The sequence below is a fragment of the Varroa destructor genome, unplaced genomic scaffold (genome assembly GCF_002443255.2).
Source record: "Varroa destructor unplaced genomic scaffold, Vdes_3.0 BEIS01000003.1, whole genome shotgun sequence".
Taxonomy (NCBI): Eukaryota; Metazoa; Arthropoda; class Arachnida; order Mesostigmata; family Varroidae; genus Varroa; species Varroa destructor.
In genome coordinates this window covers 53,361,358-53,381,881 of record NW_019211456.1, presented here as the reverse complement: position 1 = coordinate 53,381,881, position 20,524 = coordinate 53,361,358, and the positions used below count along the sequence as shown (strand labels likewise).

General features: G+C 37.0%; 2 protein-coding genes across 4 annotated transcripts in view; one reads left to right on the top strand and one right to left on the bottom strand.

Moving 5' to 3' along the window:
- LOC111248461 (calcium uptake protein 3, mitochondrial-like) overlaps window positions 1-20,524 on the bottom strand; it is a 120,545-nt gene that overhangs the window by 62,864 nt on the left and 37,157 nt on the right. The gene's annotated exons all lie outside the window — the stretch shown is intronic.
- Window positions 1,840-17,454, top strand: LOC147757133 (uncharacterized). Its single transcript, XM_086985711.1, has 2 exons — window positions 1,840-1,953; window positions 14,689-17,454. The coding sequence occupies exon 2, from the start codon at window positions 15,758-15,760 to the stop codon at window positions 16,154-16,156; it is 399 nt and encodes a 132-aa protein (XP_086841837.1). The 5' UTR covers window positions 1,840-1,953; window positions 14,689-15,757; the 3' UTR covers window positions 16,157-17,454.

Sequence of the window (20,524 nt, the reverse complement as noted above, 5' to 3'; positions counted from 1 at the left end):
TAAAGAACTCAATTCCGAGTCAAGCAAATTACCTTTTCAAATTTGGTAAGCCGTAAACACCATAAATCTGCAAACGCGGTAAGCCCTAAAAAGATATATATTCAAGACAAACGAAAGAATTCGATTAATATTAATTTTAAAGTATGCAAAAATCCTTGCTCACCCACCGTTGCAACGATTTTTATATGTAATTTTAAGCTATTAAATTCCTTACTCTTTAAATAATATCTGCATTGGTTGCGTTATCATCGTGGCACATCTGAGCTTAGTCAAACATACTACCCAATACGCAATGAGAAAGGTGGGTTTTAAAGGTATTTCAGGTTTGACCATGCGGCTACGGCAGATCTTTACACAAAATAAGAGAATGAAATCATGTTCGATATTGCGGTCGGTCATTGAGCAATTTAAAACAACAAGTGTAGGGAACTCAGACGAAAAACGCGCAAACTCGTAGTTTATCGCTAGTAGAAAAAATATTACAATATGACTATTAAAATATCCAGTTAAGTGCTCGAAGGTTCAGTAGGTATTTGCTAAACACAGTAGGCTGTAGTAGAAGTTGAAACCTGAAACTGACTTAAACATGCTAAAAGAAACGTGGTTACAAAGATACATTACTGCCCTCAAATTGCAGTTGGATTGTGCAAGAATTGGATCATTTTTGTTAGCAAAGACTGCGTGCTCTCGACCAAAAAAAACACATAGACATAGGATACACTTAGGAAGATTTACGTACTATGAGTAGCACAGTTCGAACATTAGCACATTGAGAACGTACAATTGAACCAGTAAACATTAACATATATTAAAGCTGCGAAAATACGATAATATGATTCTGCATGATGATGAAGAAATATGATTCTGCTTGTAAAGGTTGTACAGGAGTGGGGTGCGGATCAAAGAAGATCGAACCTCAAAAATGAAGAGAACGAAAAAACTGTTACATAGATATTACACTGAGAACGTTCTGATACCTAAACGGTTTTCTCCTTAGATCGTCATTAGCTATGTACCTTTGAGGTGCGATAGCTGCTTTCGTTGAAATCTGGCCTAAATGTGACTGCGGCAGTAGACATAGAAGCAAAGGCATCGGCTACGTCCCTTGACACTTTCGCAAAAAATGTTCAATGTATTGGGTTGATTCATTTAACATCACGCTTCTAGCAGCAACTGACCACTCCGTTAATCCCAATCGCATCGCTGGCATTACAATCAGACGTAGTAATATTGCGAAATATACCTGCTCAACAATTTGTTCAATCCACCAGTTCTGCTTACCAAAAGTGACCCACTAAGCGTTTTTACTTAGTAGCTTTCTTCAATTGATAAAGAATACTTCACACCCATTGAAATTTTAAAAAGAGATTAGGGCTATATACGCCCCAATATCTATAATCATATGCTTTACAAGATGAAACTTAATGCGTGCGTTTGCTATCCTGAAAGAATCTTCGGACGGAATTCATGAACCATGTTGCACAATCTGCGTCATTTTTCTAAAGGCCCTTTTTCATTTGTTAGGAGTATGTGCGTAAAATCTATAGCTACTGAGAAGGTTATTTTTTGGCGGAAATTTTTGTCCAAAACTCGTTTTCGTGACCAAATAGAACCCTATTTTCAAAAGTGTATATGATGGGAAGCCAATCCTTGCACTAATCAAAAAGTGGCGATGAGACTACCTTCAATGACTTGTCACAATTAAAAATAGAATATAAGCAACGACAACGGCGCGTCGTTCGCATGGATGCTGTCGGCGCTTACAGACAGCGGCACCATTTCCCTCGCTTACAATGTACAGATAAGTATTATTGAAGCAACAATTAAACAGTGCTTCGGCTAGCACATCGTTTAGTAATAATATTTGGTGTTTGCCTGTTTAACTATGGTAACCATCATCGCTATCAAAGAAGAGCTAATCGTGAGCGCAGGCTCGAAATTGTAGCAGCCAAGGTAAGCTAGCTCTTCATAGATGTTTTTTCGCGCATTGCACAATTCGGTCTCCTGACCAAACTGCATCTTTTTTTACAGTGAAGTTTATATAGAAAAAGTGGTTCATGTCAACAATCGAAAATAACAGCTCAGTAATATTTCGGCCATTAGCATTATCGTAAAAACCCTGTTACCATACTGTGCAAATTGATAAAAACATTTCATGCCAATGCACACAAAGGTATAGATATTTTGGATTTTTCGTTCGGCACTGGCGTTAAGCATTGCTTCAGATGTCTGCCTGTCAGAATTATGCATAATGTCTATGTTTGGTTGGCCAGCTAGATACAAACGATTACAGCACTCGGGATTATATGTACTGGATGATATAAAATTTTCTTTATTTTTACGCAGAGCATACATACAGCCAGTATACAGCCACTGAATATTGATTTCCAAAACTGACATAATATAAAAAAAATTTGCAGCAGAAAATGGTTGAGTTACATTATCTGAAATCGGTATAGATATTAACCTTTGCAACCGCCTAAAACAGTGTTTCACCAACCCTAAACAAGTTTCATCTGCATAAAATGTCAGACCTGCAGAAGCAGCAGAAACATGAGAAGACAAAGGAATAGTGTAGCCGATGATGTACTGTGCCTGGGGTCGTCAAGAGCAAAGTAAGGAAGTTGCATCTGTTGTGATTTTAAAGCGAGAATCAACTAACAAATCTTTCTAGATGCATATCATCCTTCTTGGATTATACAAACGAACGACACATTGCGTACATCCATTAAACTATACAAGGAGTACAGTCGCCAGTACACTTTGTTGATTACAATGTATTGGAAACTGGCTTCACTGGTTATGTACTACAAGAATATGTTCTGTTTCACCAAGATGCTTATGACTTGTTCAAGATCCGCTTTTAATTGACAAAAGCATGGACTTTACGCAGCTCCAATACTTGTCGAATATCAGAGTGACGTATTTATCGTAGAAAATATTTAGAACGTATTACGCCGCTCAGATCTGCATCACAAAGATCAAGAAATAATTTTAAAACTATAACCTCGATCTAAGTACTAATTTCTTACAATACAGCTAAGTTGATGACATTAGTTAGATATGCCTGTCTTTACAATATATTAGCTAACCTATCCCATTGCTGTCTAGATTGGACAGGGAGCTGCAGTTTTCTAATCACGAACATTAAACAATGCAGAACAACAATATGCGCAACACAAATGCAAAACATTTATTTTATAACGAGTTCGTCCATTTATGATCTATCTTCAAGTGAAAAGGATTCATATCACCGATGGGCAGCAAACCGCTCTTGTCCTTGTTTGCTTCCAAACAGCAATTCTAGCTTCTACAGCCCTCTTCTACGGCGTTATGCATTCTTTCTATCAGAATTCACTTACAGTAGTAAATATCGATATACCTCAGATTACGGTGTTGTTAATACCTTACCCAGATTGCCATATATATATATATATTTGTAAAGTACTGAGTCATCGCATTAAATTTTCCACAATGATAAAGAGTACTTCGCATAACCACTATCCCTCCATTCTCCCAGATAAATGGTTTATAATCGGCAATTGATTTTAAGTTTAACCTGAGGTTATCTCTGGTAATCTGAGGTATATATATGTACAATAACCAGACCAGCATTTTGTTTGGAAAATTTTTTACGATGGAAGATGGTGTAATTTATTTTATCAATTTTATTGTTGCAATGTAAGATAAGCAACAACTAGAAGCTAAGCGTTATTCGCTATGTTTTCACAAGGAATTACTAAGTGACTAAGACAGTTTCTGCGCAGTTTTCTTAACAACTGTTAAGTATTGCTGAAATATTTGTATATACAGATGTTGTATATATCTTTCTCATTGTATGCCATGTAGTAGCATGTGGTGTCTTTCTACATAGGAGTTTTTGAAAAATGTTGCTTTTCCTATTGCTTACTTGCATTCTATCTCGAAGGATTAAATTTTAACATGAAATTTCACCTTAAAATTCTAGAATAGCCAAAAAAGAATAACTACGCTTTTCGCAATCTACTAGTACGTCCGTTACTCAGGTTCACGCCAAGGAGGTCCGAAGTCCCTTCGGCTTAAATTGAGAAAAGTAATAGAGTCAAGCTGAGTAGCGTTTGGTATGTGTGTTCGGTGCGGATTATGTGCAAGAACTTAATGAGTAAACTAGTAAGCCCGGTGGTTACAGGTAGGATCAAGTGGTATTGGGTCGTTACCATTCAGGTTGGGTGATGAGAGCCACTTCGTTTGAATATTCACTATTACTGTTACGAAACCCGAGCATTTTTTAGCCGCATCTGGATTTGAAATTTGGTGTGACGTGGATCGCTAGTTTTGATATAAATCTCGAAGATTCGAACTCCCTTGAACTATAAAGCAAAAAAATGTCCAATTTCTTGACCGAATACAATTCCGCGTGTCCAATCTCCAGAACCAACGAAAAGCAAATGACGTTTTATGGAAGCTACCCTATCGTTCCATATTAGATGACTACGCTATAGACTATACGGGCCTGTAGTAAGTGTTTATGAAGAATCATCTGCTATAGAGATCAACTGCTTTACAAGGATTTTCTCATTAGCTTTGTTGCCAAATTTACAACAAAAATTTTTGACAGTCTATATAACTCCGTTTTGTCAAGCTTTATGAATCCGACGTAACTATGCTTGATCCACACACAAACTGAAACACACACAATATTGCTTTTTTTCGCTTAACAAAAGTCGTAGTATTTTACTCGAACTATCAAACTTTATTTGAATCAACAAAGTAATCTGCACATTTCTCAGCACTTTCTACGATATTCCCCTATCTCTCTACTATTCCTTATGGCCAGAAAATTTGAAAAACGCGTCGAAAAGACCTTTACGATCAAATGCACAGTCATGAATTTCACGAATCAGTAATTGTCGACGAGAGGTCTGGGATACATAGTGGGTGCAGAAAGACCTCCTAATGAAGTTTCGCAAGGCGGCTTTAATGATCTTAGCCATGTGTGCGTTTACACGGATGTGAGAAAACTTTGTTTTATCTATGTTTTAATCGTATGTTAGGTGGCCTCACTAATTTGACGCAACTGTACAATATGCAAATCTTTGCTAACTATCTGATTCTTTTCAAGCAGTTCCTGTACAAGGCGGTTCCTGTTCCACCAAACACAAATTATCATCTTCTTGGGATGGAGATCTAGCTTAATTTTGGGCTTAAGTATATCCCTGGAACCACCTATTTTTTTTCTCAGCGCTTATCACCAGTAAGAGTTTTGAGCAGAAGCTTATTATTCCGACACACTGTGCCAGGCGGAATCTTAAAGTGCAATGAGAATATGAGTCCTCGTGTACTTTTTTCTTTTAATTTAATTTAAAAGGCGCCCAGACTCTTCTTTTTTGAAATATTAGACATGTAGGATGCCTGACGATAGTCAAGTGATCGCGACTTATTTTCTTAGCGAATTGTATAATTCATTAAGAAAATAGGCCGAGGTCCTCACGTGTCTTCGATATCCAACCGGCATGAGGTACGTCTTTCAGGTCGGAAGTCCCATCTCTTAACTGCGAACCCTTCCGAACATTTCTTTCATTTGAGCATAAGTCCTTGCTGTAGATGGCACAAATTTTCAAAGCTGCTTGCGCTGCTCTTTGAGCTCTTTAGAAAGCGAAGTAGAGTCAAATATGAATTTTTTTCACTAGAAACATCCACCTTTAGTACTTAAACTTGGCTTACAATTCCGGTAACTACATAACTAAAGCACAATGGTCCAATAGAAGAGAAAACACTTTCAAATGGATGATAAAACTAAACGTAGATGAAAGGGAAGGGAAACATTTCAGGAGAGAGCAATAATATTTCTAGTCCAACCCAATATATGTAGGAGTGACGTAGTAATGTGGTTGGTACGAGCCTTTTTAAAGGCGTTGTCATGGTAACCATGAACACAGCCACCGCTAGTTCATAGCTGCCACATTACCTCGGCGTGTAAAAACCAATCCGTTGCACAGGCCTGCTCAAAAAACACCAGAAAAGTCAAGCCAGAGCCACCCCGATTAAACCGTAGAAGGACTAAACCTAGGACTCTGATGCTATACCGAAGAGGTGATTCCAAACATTTTTTCATACACTGTGACTTGTCAAAAGGGTTAAAAAACCTAATAGATATAAATCCCAGACTTTCTAACAAAAAGAGTAGATAGTGGAAATATGCATCCAAAACAAGGTGTTGCATTAAGATCTATATGCACGTACGCAGTTCATGACTTCCATCCTTTATTTTGTACAACCGGCAACCAAGACAAATAATTTGTTTCAGAAAATAACGTGTATTATCGCGCCCTCAGTACCACGCAAAGAGGTGCTAAATAGCAGCATTAATGCTAGCATCAAGAACTCTAAATTCTTCATGCAATAATCACATAAATTTTCAATTTAACATATACATTTAATTAATGTGGAGTAAACTGGATTGATAATTAGCATTATCGTTGATAATAGCAGACCGTAATAGAAAATAGCAGAAACGAAATCGGCGTAATAGCCATAACGTGTTTTTTTGAGCCCGAGGTTCGCGTGCAACTTTGCGTAAAGAATTTTCCAGTAAAAAAAAAGCCATCAGTTTCATAAAAACTTTGTTATTAGCCTCATGCACTAATATAATTTTTGTCCCGTAATAATAGCTATTCTCATTAAAAACTGTCACGGTAATATATCATGCGCCATGGAGCCTTTTCATGTACTACAACGTGCTTATGTGCGCAGAAGCTAGTGGCATCAAGATGAGCAACAGCTCATAGGACGTTATGATCCAAGAGCCCAGACAAAGGCTGATAGCTATGTAAGGAAAACCAAGGGTTGACTATTAAAAAAAAACATAAAAGGTGGTCGATGCCGATGCAAACCGCAAACATTTACTACTAAAACCTTTTACCTGACACTGTATAATTTACACATTTGCTAAAAAAAAAACGCCATCACTAGGAGTAATGGCAGATAAACAGGGCAATATCATTGAGTAGGGCTGATGTCGTCACCGAAATATGGAAGTGCTACGTCTTTGGATGACAATCTATATTAAGAGTTTCTCAATGGTATCGCTGTTTTGTATAGATGGAACGAATAGGGTCACTGTTCGCGAACAATAGTAATATGTCGTAATAAACTAAGGCTGAAGGAGAATGAAACGAATAAAACCGTATGACTGCCAATACTTGGTCAATTGACTATACTTTTTCAAAAATCGGCGGATGAGCGAATGTATTGTTTGGTTTTAATTAATTTTCTTCGTATTCAAGAGACATTCTGCAATCAGGTCCACCTTACACAGTGTTAGATCTATAAAATGAATGCAGAGTCATGAAAAGCTATTATTGATACCCCAAATTTTCCTGGATTTCACATTCTATTATTAATAAATGTGCCCTAATAGAAGACGTCAACAGGGGTTTAAATAATATTTTGAGTTCGACATACGGTACGGTCTTTTTCTATAAGATAACTTGTCATCAACGAAAAAAGCACATCATGTTACAAAACCAACTTGTTTTGTAAGGACTTTATTTGAAACCATGCGGGCTTAAAATTAAAATCTCTCTACACATGATATAATCGATGAGTGTGTGACTCGCTCTTATGAGACACAGTTTCGATTATACGATGTGTATAAACCAAATACATTTACGAAACCAACTACGTGTACGAATACTGTCGAAAATTTAAAACCATGCTTATGAAATACCATGACATACGCACCATATTTATACCATACTGCTTATATGCATCTACATGAAATGCGATTATGACTGGACATTACACAAAATTAAGTTAATATTACTTTGAATAACTTATTAGACATACAGGGTTATGTATCATTCGTTTTACCACCTCAATTTTTCACAAGCACAGTAAGATAGAGAAAGAGGCAAAACGTGTGGTAGCATGAAATACCGCCGCAGTTTTTATTGATATCGGATATATCCTGGCTGTTACTTTCTTCGGGCTGGGAATGGCTTGTTCAGGTTTACCATAGATATTTATGAGCAAATCGGTACGGTGAAGAAAAACTTTGAAGTATCTTTATACAAAGGGGCCTCTAGCACTTGTTTCATTGATTGATTTCCTAATTTCTAGCAAAATATTCTGCTACATTTTTTTTCTTTTACGCACACGCGCTTTTCAAACTATTTTGGGCTTTTACCTATGTTTACCATTTTTCGGCTTGTGAGGCAAACTAAAATCATAATTATTGTTACTATGAAATGCACATAATAATGACTACTAGTTGCGCGAATAACTTTGCATGTATATACATACGCATGTATGTATTATGAAAAAGATACGTTTGATGTAGGAAACTGGAGGACATTAATCGTTGTGGAAACTAAAGAGTGGAGTGGGAAATATCATATAAATTGCTGACCGATATGCCTGTTGGGTTGAAATCAACGATTCCTAATGATCCTAATTACCACACATGTATTGCTGAATTTCTGGATTGAATAACTATGGGGCGTTTCACCGTCTATTACCTCTCGTATGTGAAGGCAAAAAAAAAGCCTTAGTACTTATAATTTAGCAAAAGTTTGCTAAAAGTAGATCTAAATGAAGCCTTTTCAAGACGTCAGTCTTATGATCTCGTCCATATGCGTACATGTGAAGTGAATTGCGCGCAACTGTCGCTGCTGAAGCATCTTCTAGCTCTTCCAATGGGTGTTTAAATAATTATAGTAGTGGATATTAAAATGCTCACCGGTCTTGTTAATGTACAAAATATATCCACTACTGTTATATTACTTCTTCACTGTTACTTTTATTTTCAATAAAATAAAGCCATAGTGGTTTCCACTAATTTCCCGAATATTCAGACAAATTTTAAAATTTCGAAAAATATGCAACATTAACCGAATTCAGTTTTTACGGAGTACTCAATATGTTTTGTGGTAACCTTACGAATATTGTTTGGAATATCAACAATGCTACCGACACAAGAATACCGACACTGATATCGATCTCACTAAAAGCCAACTTAAGTAAAGCTAGTACGATTTACGATACACATTGCTACAGCGCTTGGTTTAAGCATGATAGGGAAACACAAGCGCAGGTAAAGAAAAAGGCATATAGTGAATAAATTTTACAAATGGCAATATTCACATATTGGCTAGAAATCGGGCTGCAAGCTCTCGCCACCAGTACCTTAGCTAAGGCTCATTACCAATTCTATAAATTTCACTGAGGAAATGTGTGAGAACTTGAATTCCTGATAACCTCGAAGCAAATTTTCTGACTCTGAGACATCTCTAATGGTTATCTCCTTCACAATTTTAACGGCAAACTTAATTCTTGTCACGGAAGAGGTATTCGAAGCTCATCAAATGTGACAGATTTCTTCATTCTCCTTCATTCATTCATTCCTAAAAACGTGTCCTTGTACGTTTATATCAAACGCGTACGAAGTTTACTATAATAAATATATTATAAACCAAAAATAGTTTTTCTTTAAAATTTCAGTGGAGAGGACAAAATGTACATCTGAAGCACCTTTAGAAGGTTTCATGTCATAAAAGTACATTTAAACTTTGTGCTTGCAGAGCGAGACTCGTATTCTGTTTAACATCTTTACCATTTCCACGTCTCAATTGTTAGGGTCTCATTTTTAAGAAATTTACCTCACTCTTGATTCTAGGTAATAGCTATCGCTATACACCACCTTCCTATGGGCAATCACTACTAATCCATTTTAGATTTTTCTAATACCAGACAACTCACGTAAAAAAAACTTTTCAATCTTAGCTGCCCCTAGTAATTAATTCTGTAAAAGAATATGAAATAACGACATAACTTTTATTTTACAAACGCTGTTTTTTTCTTTGTCACTTTAGTTTCGAATGAAGCTTTAAGATGCTAAACAAAAACGACTACAAGACTCCTATATATATTTTGTTAAAGTATTACCTTCTATGGTAGCGGGAATAAGCTTACACTGAAAAATTTAAAAACAATAATCCCCGCATTTTATCAATCTGGCGTAGACCTGACTGAAAAGGGCATTCAATTTTATAATATTGTGGGTTTGATTTCATCACTAAATAGTCGTCTTAGAAGCCATCCGCGGTATCGCTGATAATCAGACGCCATAAGGTTTCTTCAAATGAAGTGGAGGCATTAAAGTAGAGGCATCCTTTGTTTTTAACAGCATCCAAGGTACTATCTTACTACATGTACTGAAGTTAATGAGATTTGGATCTTCGACTAATAGCTATTATTCGAAAGGTCATAACCTGAAGCTGTTGAAAAACTGGAAATGATTCCGTCAAATATTAACAGACTCTTGTATTGCCTTCCTCGCATTTCGTTGTTTTTGTAACGACATTAAAAAATACCTGTCTGGAGTACCCACGTATGTAAATTACACCACATGTGTATGAAGAGGGAGGACCGAGATTAAAAACGACTTTTGATGCAAATGGGTTTCAAATGCATCCACCAATGATATGAGGTCAATTGGATCTGTACGGCCGCCTTTCAAAGTTAAATGACAACTCTCGAACTCTGAATGAACCCCAAATGCCTGCTCTTGGTATCGACCGGATCACTATGCAGCATGCAAGAAGAATTGAAATCATTCGATCTATTGACAATTACAACCTTAGTAGCTTATCATGCATCGCAGAAATAAGAAAAATCGTTAAAATATATTTACGTAAAAAAACTTTTAGGCCACTCTTTATGTAAGCTCTTCTACAATCCTGTTCTCGTCCCTCAAGTCTTCCTCGCGATTGATTAGTGGAGCATATTTCCTCGCAAAAATCGCAAAATTATCACGAGTGTTTCAAGATTATGTCTGGCTAAAATACCAAGAGCAAAAACTGAGCGGTGCTCTTTTCTTTACGCAATGCCTAATTAGTGTTACGCTGCTAATGAATATAAATATTAGCTTGAGCGCTGTCAGTCTCATGTTGACACAGCCCGCTAGAGATATTTCGGCATAAAAATAATACAGCACCCGTTGTTGCGTTAGACGCCTTAACTTGCTTGGAACTTGTGCATGCATGCACAACTACTCAATCGATGAATCACAATCGTAAACTCGCAAGCGGTAATTTATGATGAAGGTAAAAAGACTAACATTAAATACAGATAAATTATTCGGGATACGTGAGCCCATTGTAATGACAACGCGCCCGGAATATGCGTCTGAATAACTACAATTCAAATATACCTCAAAAGCTATATACCATCATTTAAGATAATAAAATGGACTAAAATCCTAGAGGTATTATAATGAAAGAGCTTGTTGACGCTATTGTTCAGTTTTGCCTCTGTATATGTTTTCCATATGTTTGCCATGTTTCCATATGTAAAAAAATTGAAATACGTTTTTAAACTGTTTAACAAAAAAAAACATGACTTATTTAGTCCTTTGAAGCTTTTATGCATTCATCATGTGCACTTACTTTTTTAGCAGAATTTTTTAAATTTATTTTGTATTTATTATATTATTTTGATTATATACATATTATGATATATTTTTATATTATTTATTTAGTAGAATCTTGCGCGTAAAGTCAACAAATTATTAAAGCGTAAGACAAAACGGAAATAACTGATTCTATTGTCTCTTTGTTAATTTCGTTCCGAGAATCAGAAGTCTTATTCAATCGCATCAAATTCGAAAGTTATAATAAAACCTTCGATTTTGCTCTCGTAAGAACATATCAAGCGCTCTCCCAGGAAGCAGAGACTACGCTTTTTTTTTAAGCGTATATGGCCTACAATTTCCGTAATACAAAAACTTTGGTTCGACCCGCACTCAAATAGGTAGTCGAAGAGGGTATGGGCTAGGGAATCAATTCGATAATTCTCTTTGTCTCTGTTCAGTTGCCTTTGGCGCTTTTTGTACGCAAGCTCAAAGACTATAAGAGCCTCAGAGATTTGATATATATTTGATATACATTTTCAGAAAAATAAGGAGCCGAATTCATCAAAAGGAAGTTATAAAGATAATACGATGGAACCCAATTATACTACATAAAAAAATGAACTTGAAAAGTAATATACTCACATGAAATACATTAAACGAAAGAGGACAATATATTGTCCTCTTTCGTTTAAATATAAGCAATTTTTAGATGTTTGTTGAATGGGATAGGTGTTACTTCATTTTTCATCGATGAAAACTGCCAACTTCTTGAAAATGTAATAGATAGAAAAAATTCAACTGGACCAGTACATACATCTTTAGCCTGCAAACAAACTGTGTTATCGCACTTTTCCATAAAATCCACTGTTTTTGAGATAATTTCGTAAAACCGATTCCATGATTACCTTATATATGTATGTAGCACATACTAAATGCTATGTATTTAGGCATTGCTTAAGACAGTGATTATCTAGCTTCAGTGCTGTTAGATGCGAACAGGCTGTATTGGCTGAACGGTACGAACCAAACATTTTGAGAAATGCTTTAAAAAAACATTTTCAACTTGCAGGCTTTTGTTCACAAATGGTAGTAACCGGGAATCACTATACGCACGTTTCACCTGCATTATTTTTATCATTGTACGCGCAAAGATAATCAGCTTAATAAAACGCTCTTTTACACTTTTTACACCGAATGGAGCCCCGTTTTGCACCAAACCCGGAGAACACTAAAGAAACAATTCCAAACAAAGCAATCAAATTACTGGCCACTCCGCGAGCTTGTTTCTCGTTGAATTTGATACTTTGATCTCAATATTTGTGCTGATAACAGTCACAAAAGGTTTATTATTTTAATATTCGTGCTCTTCAACGCAAGTTATTGAGTCTCGAGTATGTAATAACCATTATTTTAAATATGAGAAGTGGACCTCTACGTTTGCAATGTAAAGTAGCCTTGTTCTCTTTTTCTAAAAACCCTGTGCTTAATAAAACCAGATAAATTAATTATGCTGTACAAGACAAACAAATTGCCTAGAAATATGTGTACAGACGTACATGGTTTTTGCTGGAATTCATTCGGCAGCCATTCTGCTGGTAGTGGAGTTGAAATCTGAGAAAATAGGTTAGCGTGACTTCGTTTACAAAAGACATTTCAACGCGTCAACATGTAAACTGTTCTCTCATATCTTTTTATGTTATCATGTTCTATCTTCTTAGAATTTTTATCTTTCGAGAACGAATGACCTTCATTGGACTGAGGCAGTTTTTAGTTCAAGAGAACAACCGCAGGTAGCAGCCAGACCGACATTGCTTGTGGAAAAAGCTTTTCGAACGTTTTCATATACTTCTATATCAACTAATAAAGCAAGTTACTACTTAAGATAAGGATTACCTTAATAACTTACAGACTTACAGAGAACAGACGTTAGTGCATGAAACGTTACTGAATGGAAAACTATTTATTCAACCCGATCGACGAGAGAATTACCGAGAGAACAAATAAAGGAGATCGTTTTTTAGAGAAAACGTAATTCGTAGAATAGATGACAGTAGTAAGAATACTTCTTCGCAATTGACTAAAAACGTAAATAATCCCCAAATATATGGAGTTCAAGAAATCACTATATGCCGATTTTGCATTTCACGCGCTTAGCGGACCTGGGCCAGCGACTCTCTGCACTTTTAGCATCTTGGTGCAGTTCCAGGAATGTTGTCTCATCAGTGATGCACCACCGCTGCACAAATTTCTAGTTGAAAGTATCAGAATTAAATGTAGATACACCCACTATGCCTAACTCAGGTTGAAAGGTACTAAGGTACTCTTTGTCATCGTAAATAAGGTTTCTTGGCATTCTATTCTATTCTTGGAATGTAGCAACTTATAAATATTATTAGCACTTTCTGTCTTTACAAGGCGGACTTAAATTATTTTGACAGCACTAGCCGTTTCATATCTGTTGACTTTAATTTCAATAAATATTTTTGCGCAAAGCTCTGCGATCGCTGAACGAAATAACAGTACGCTATTAATTTACTCTGTTAATGTCTCTCACACAAAGGTATCAATTGTGGTTGATGTTTTAGACGACAGTTTTAAAGAACGACAGTTAGCTATTGGTAAGTAAAAATGCTTCGCTTTTAAACCGAGATAAATTATCTGACATAAGACGCTAATTAGCAATAAAGATGAATATTTAATCAATCCATTAGCAGAATAAGCAAGTGTTTACACAGCCGACAAAAAGGTTGCCAAGCAGTGGTTTGTGGTTTGTTACAAACAATCAAAATTAACTGAATTAACTCTTACATATTATTAAATTAATGCCAATACATTGTCAATATTACTACTGTATGAATCGAAATAAAGGATAGCTAAAATTTCAACCCAGTACTCAGAAAAATATGCATCAATTTTAACGTCAAAGACAGCAATTCGCGGTACTAAAATACGGCGTTGTTACAGCTGTCGAAGTAGTCTAAAAATGTCAGGTGAAACGATAGAATTAGTTGGACTAGGCAAAAAGCAGCATGAAAGTTTGTTCACAACTGAATCTAAAAGATGAACTCATACTTTGATGTGAGCGGACATTCATTGCAAATTTAACCCCGAGAATATTTTTATGAGCATCGGGGAGATGATTTCATGGGGGAAGAGAAACTGGTAGTTACGCATGATTGTCGACGACTATTGCTGTGGTCATCCACAACGGGTAACAACAACTACGTGGTTACTCGTCACACACACACGTGCATGAACGTAAAGTAAAAGCAACTTTCAAAATGTTTTATTTGTAGATGTACCATACGGTCGTGAGAGCCGGATGCGATCCAAGCTGAGATCAGATCGAGCCGACGGATGTCCAAATCGTCAATCAGGGTATCCTTTTGGTATTTTATGCTGTATTGTTGATGATGAAATTAAAATTAGAAACACCTACATAGGCATGTGTCCGCTATAGCACCCTCGTCTTTGGCAGGAATCACTATGCTGCAACAACAACTGTGGGCAGCAATCTAATAACAGTAACAGGGCCCTGCGAGGTCCTGGCATGGGGGTCCAAGTGCTAACAATCCAGTAAATATCTTTCTGCTGTGATTGGTGGCAACTTACGTGCAGGTTCAAAGTTACGCTCGCACACATACACACACCCGGTCTGTCAACGGAGTTGTGTCGATCGGATACTTGGATTGTTAGTTGACCCCCCCCCCCCCCCCAGTTGTTTTGTGGGGAACAGAACCGGCGAATTTACACAATTTGCATAACAGTTGTCCATGGAACGGCGCCCACGACTTAACCGGAGGCCCGAATAAGTCGTGGTGTGTGCCTCGGGTCGACGGGGCACCACCGCAGTAACGGGCGATCCCATAAGCGTTTGCTGGGGAAGGGGAAAGAGGTCTGTCACTAGCCGTGTCGGTCCCGACTTACTACTTACAACTACCTATAAAAAGTCCATTTGACGACACACACTTGGCTTTGGTAGATTCGGATTTTGAAATTTTCTCCCCAAGCGTTCGTGCGGAATCCACTGTTTTGCGAAGCGCGTTGGCTCGATGTCTTGCTTGCCATGATGGCGTCTGGGTGAAAGAGCTGAGAAGTTGGACAGTACTTCATCATCATTGAGCCGGGGGGTAATTGTGGTGTGGCGAAGAATGAACGCAAAGCAGCAATAGTGAGCCAAGTCATCGATGAGGCGCCGAGATGAAGTGAAGACGAGGACTATAAAGCACCGCAACGTGGCTGAAAAACGGCAGACGCTGACAGCGATCCCTATAGATAGCAGACATACGGATACGCGGCAAAAGGCGACAGAAAGCAGCAAAAGAGGCAGCGCTAGTCCACGGGGCAATCCACATATCCCGAAGTATGAGGCTTAGTACGTTCTTCGTCTATGCGGTGGCAACCGCGGCTGTCCTTGCCCTACTCATGCCTGGCGTCGATGCAGACAAGAACAAGATCAAGAAAAAGATTCTCAAGAAGATTCTTAAGAAGCTAGCTAAGTCACCAGTTATTCCACTCGTGATACCCCTACCCTTAATGAAGAGTGGCGGAGGAGGTGGAGGCGGTGGACAAGAGGTTTGGAAGGTACAAGAGTTTGACGGAGGCCATGGTGGTGGTGAGAAGTGGAAAGTCCAGGAGATCGGTGGCGGCGGTGGTCACGGAGGATGGGCTGGCGGTGCTGGCGGTGGTGGAGGCGAAAAGTGGAAGGTCCAGGAAATCGGTGGCGACGGATTTGGCGGTGGAGGACACGGCGGAGGTTGGTAAAACAATCAGCAGATCAAATGAAGATTTCGGGATATTTTGGGAACTGAAGTTTTTAGAGTGTTCAAGAACAAAGAATGAGGCGACAATCATATCGCATGTAGCCGCAGCCCGTGGACGGTCAACTCCTTATTATTCTTAGTCGCAACTGGTTTCTGACTCGATTCCGCGAATGAATGGCAAACCAATAATACCAGGACATTGCCATATCCTGGTCAATCTAAAGCAACAGAGTGCTCCAAGACAGATTGGATAATGATCGTCATCGATTGTGGAATAGCTAAGCGTGGGTGTCCGTGCTCAAGTATAGTGCTCCTACGGAATAAGAGGACCAAATAAGTTCGACAATGTGGTCAAAATGGGCATACTAGATGGTAAATCCTGGATGGCGAAAAGATTTCCAGAGGGTGGTTTCTATAGCGACGGACTCATTGTTGCCTGTGAAGATTTTAAAAAAATGCTGGTCTTTTTAAAGGCTCTCGTACTTCACCGTTTACTATGTTATTGTTGTCAGGATTACGCCGATCTCGTGTTTGTGTTCCTACATGAATGAAGTAATTGTGCGCCTATAGTATATTGTATGTTACAGATTGCCATCTTCGTTATTCACTGTGTAATTGGCTGGAGACCTGTTACTCACTGTCACTCATTTGTTCTTATTGCCATTTCGTGGCCTTCACATCTAAAGGTCACTATTCTGTTGATTGTGCGTTTGGAATTGATCGTGTTTTGCTCTCTATTTAGAGATATACACATATGCATATCAGTACAATAGCCACGAAACCAAGCTATTCAGTGTTGCCATATATAGATATACATATCGTTGTTTTCAACGTTGAGTCGAGTCCATCTCAAGGGAATTACTCTATGACACGCCGCAAAAAGAAGAATGGAACGAGAGCTAATGCTACATCATTACTTTTCTGTGATATATTATAGATAATATGCACAAAATATCTGTGTCCATAATGATGTTTTCGTAGCTTCTTGCTCAGCATGAAGCATGAAGAACGCAATAATTGTATTACAGATAATGGTGTAATCCATGTGCAACCGTGCGGGCGCTCCGTGTTTTCCTCTCACTTTGGTTTTGGTATGAAACTCCGTTTGTCGAACGTGTATATGTGTTCGGTGTTCTGTTGATAGTTGTTATTGTTATTACACTGTTTTATTCATTCATCGTCGTGCATTGATTCAGTGTCTAGGGTTGTCAACATCGAAATTACGTTTATTTATGCATGTTTGTTAATGTGTGTACGTATTTATCTTCTGTAAATAAATTGTGCCGTTCCTTAAAATGATCTTACCGAGTGTTGCATTGCATTATTAGAAGTGTATTTCACTTCAAGTAGCTGTATGAAATATTAATAAGAATGTTTTTTCCCAATTGTTACTATTTACTGGTATATATTGGACATCGCTCAGTTACTCGTATATTCACTAGGTTATCTTATTACAGTATTCTTTATAACCATCCGCGGTGATGCTTAGCCAGCATCACTCATGCGGTGTCACATACAGTTCTAAAGCTATACATAGTCTCAGGAAAGCTACTAATCCTGTTTTTGTAGAATATTTATTAAATTTTTTCCTTCGTTGTTAAATCGTTGATCAAAATGAAAATGCGTTTGTCTCAAACGACCCAGAATTTAAGCTTAAGTAGTGGGTCATATCCTAACCTAGATGGCCATATAGTTGACGTTTGTGCACTTACAGCTGATGCGTTATATAGAAAAATTTATCGTCCAGCTCTTGCAGCTCGCCTAATACGAATCTACCTTAACTTTACGCCTCATACCTGACACTTCGTTAGCTTTGTGCAATATAGCTTGTAATTATAGTTACAATAATAAAAAAGGGCAAATCAAATGTCGAAGTCTTTGATCTTCTAAGTCCTAAAACAGGACAGTCTGTAAGGAGGTAGTACTTTGTGCTTTAGTTTCTGCAGGCGTGACATACAGTCATGTCATGCACATAATTCCAGAGTGTTCGGTTGTTTCTCATTGCCTGCGCCTAATAAATTCCGCACAACGCTTTATATTACTGCCGTGCGTACACGTTTTGAATTATTGTTCGATGATTTGAATTTAGTTTTGAAAACGTATAGTAAACGAAGTTTCGTATGCGCAGAACTGTTGTTTTTAATTCCGGCCTAATGCACTTGAATAGTTTATGTAAAATGAAAAAAATAATTTTAAAATGGTCGGAAAAGGATTCTAGCACAGCGTCTAGTATTTCAGAAATACTCTTAAGTGACTTGCTGGTAATTTATCACGTCTTTCCAATAACATGAACAGATTATACTAATATTTTCTTAAGAAATAAGCAGATACATGTACATTTTACACTACAGCCGAAACCGCAGTGATGCAGAGTTGTCCAGTTTACGGAAATAGACATTTTTATGAAAAAGGAAAAAAAAGATTGTTTTCAAGGGAATTATTAACTATTGCAAGTAAATCTGTGGCGTCTGACCACCTAACTTTGTGTAAAATATTATGCAGACAATCATGATATTTTACCTTAAACTACTGGAGAAATAGTTGTTTCTGGCCAATTTCGGTCTTGATCTTATTTTTAAAACTTGTTTGATAATTTCACAGAGTGTTTTATATCGAGGTAAGTCTACCAACTCTGGTTATTGTATGAGATAGCTACCTTGTTATTATTTTTTTTATTAGCAATGTAAACACCGAAGTTTAAACACACTTAAAGATCTATGCGGTTACATGAAAACCAGTGCTTCGATAGAAGCGATCTATTAGTCGAAACGAGCATTAATATACTACTTCGAATATATTATGTTTGATTTTTCAGGTTTATAATTGAATTATTAGAGAGATTCGCATTGCATATAGAAACGTACAAGTATCTGTTTAGAGCGAAGACCTTAGTCTCTCATTGATGTTATCCAAACGCCGATTGGGCTAGTAAAATGTTGAAACAACCTTTGTCTGTAGAAAATGATTACTTATTTTGTTTCCTACACAATCAAGTATTTGCCAGGATTCAAGAATTGGTCAATTTTTCAACTAGCCCATTTGTTAGTAGCACAATAAGTGTCCCACTAAAAAGTTGCATTGTTTTGTAGTAATAGGGCATTTACAAAATTACCATTACGATTTACTGAGCATAATTCAGCTCATCAGTATTAATTCAGGGTATTTGCTATTATGCATGCCTATTTGCACACAATATTTGGAGTCATTCCGTTAGTTTAGGAGGCGCATCGCCGACCCATAAAATTTTTCAAGATTTTTTAGAACTATACATGATGAATTTCGTCTTCGGATCGTGCGTCAGTTATTTTTTATTTGTATATTACTTTACTTGTTATGATATTAGAAGGCAGCTAAACAACATAAATCACTATCGCTTAAACTATCAAGAACAAGTAATATAAAAAGTTTCCTACAAATAATGAATAATAATAATAAAATGAAACATACAGCTAACTTAGTTGAGCGCCTAGATAGCGTTAAATAAAAAATAAAAGTCTTAGCTCTGCGTAGATATTTCCAAAGCTTTCTGCCTGTAGCGGTTTTAGACCAATCTGATTTTTATTCAGGAAAATCATATATGGCAAATTCGAAATCATTTTTATTTAAATAACAGATTGAAGTCCTGTGGTAAATACAGGGTCTCTTCTATGTGCAAAAGAGCTTGCTTTTTGTAGAGGTACATGTCATATAATTTTCACACAAAACCCGCCACTTACTGGTATCTTGGTAACAAGTGGAAAAATATTGGTTTAATATATATATCGAAAGAATAAAAGATGTTTTGACCATATATCATTACTGCCTGATTGCCTGAACGAGATTAAAAAGCTGAGATCCTGACCATCACATGCAAATGCTCTTTAATTGGGTATACTCTAAGAAATTTCACAGCACGCTATTTTATTCTGATATTTCATTCATTCATTAAGAAATGTTTATTACATATGGTTCATATCACCTACGTGTATATTCGCCATGAGTGTCACTAAACAGTAAGTAAACTAAAATATTGAAGATGTGTATTATTCACTAACCCATAAAGGGTTTCCGAGTAAGCTGATAAAGTCGCCCATATGCGTACTAAGTGTACAGACTTAAATTCAAGACTACTGTTTCTAAAACCTCAAACTTTCTTTCAAATCTACTCACTTTTTGCGAGTTGTACAAAAAAGTTTTTAATTCAATTTTTTCTGGAAATTCTACAAGAATTTCACATATGTTGTTTTTTTTTTAACCTAGTAATACTTTTTTTATTGCTTTACCAGTTTGTACGCCTACTTTATACTGATCTGGACCAAATGCAGCTAACAATTTATTTTTTATGGTATCAACATCACTACAAAAGACTAGTATTCTAAAACTAGAAGCA

Bases quoted from the DNA above. Each gene is read 5' to 3' on its own strand.
- LOC147757133 (XM_086985711.1), top strand. From the start codon at position 15,758: ATGAGGCTTAGTACGTTCTTCGTCTATGCGGTGGCAACCGCGGCTGTC.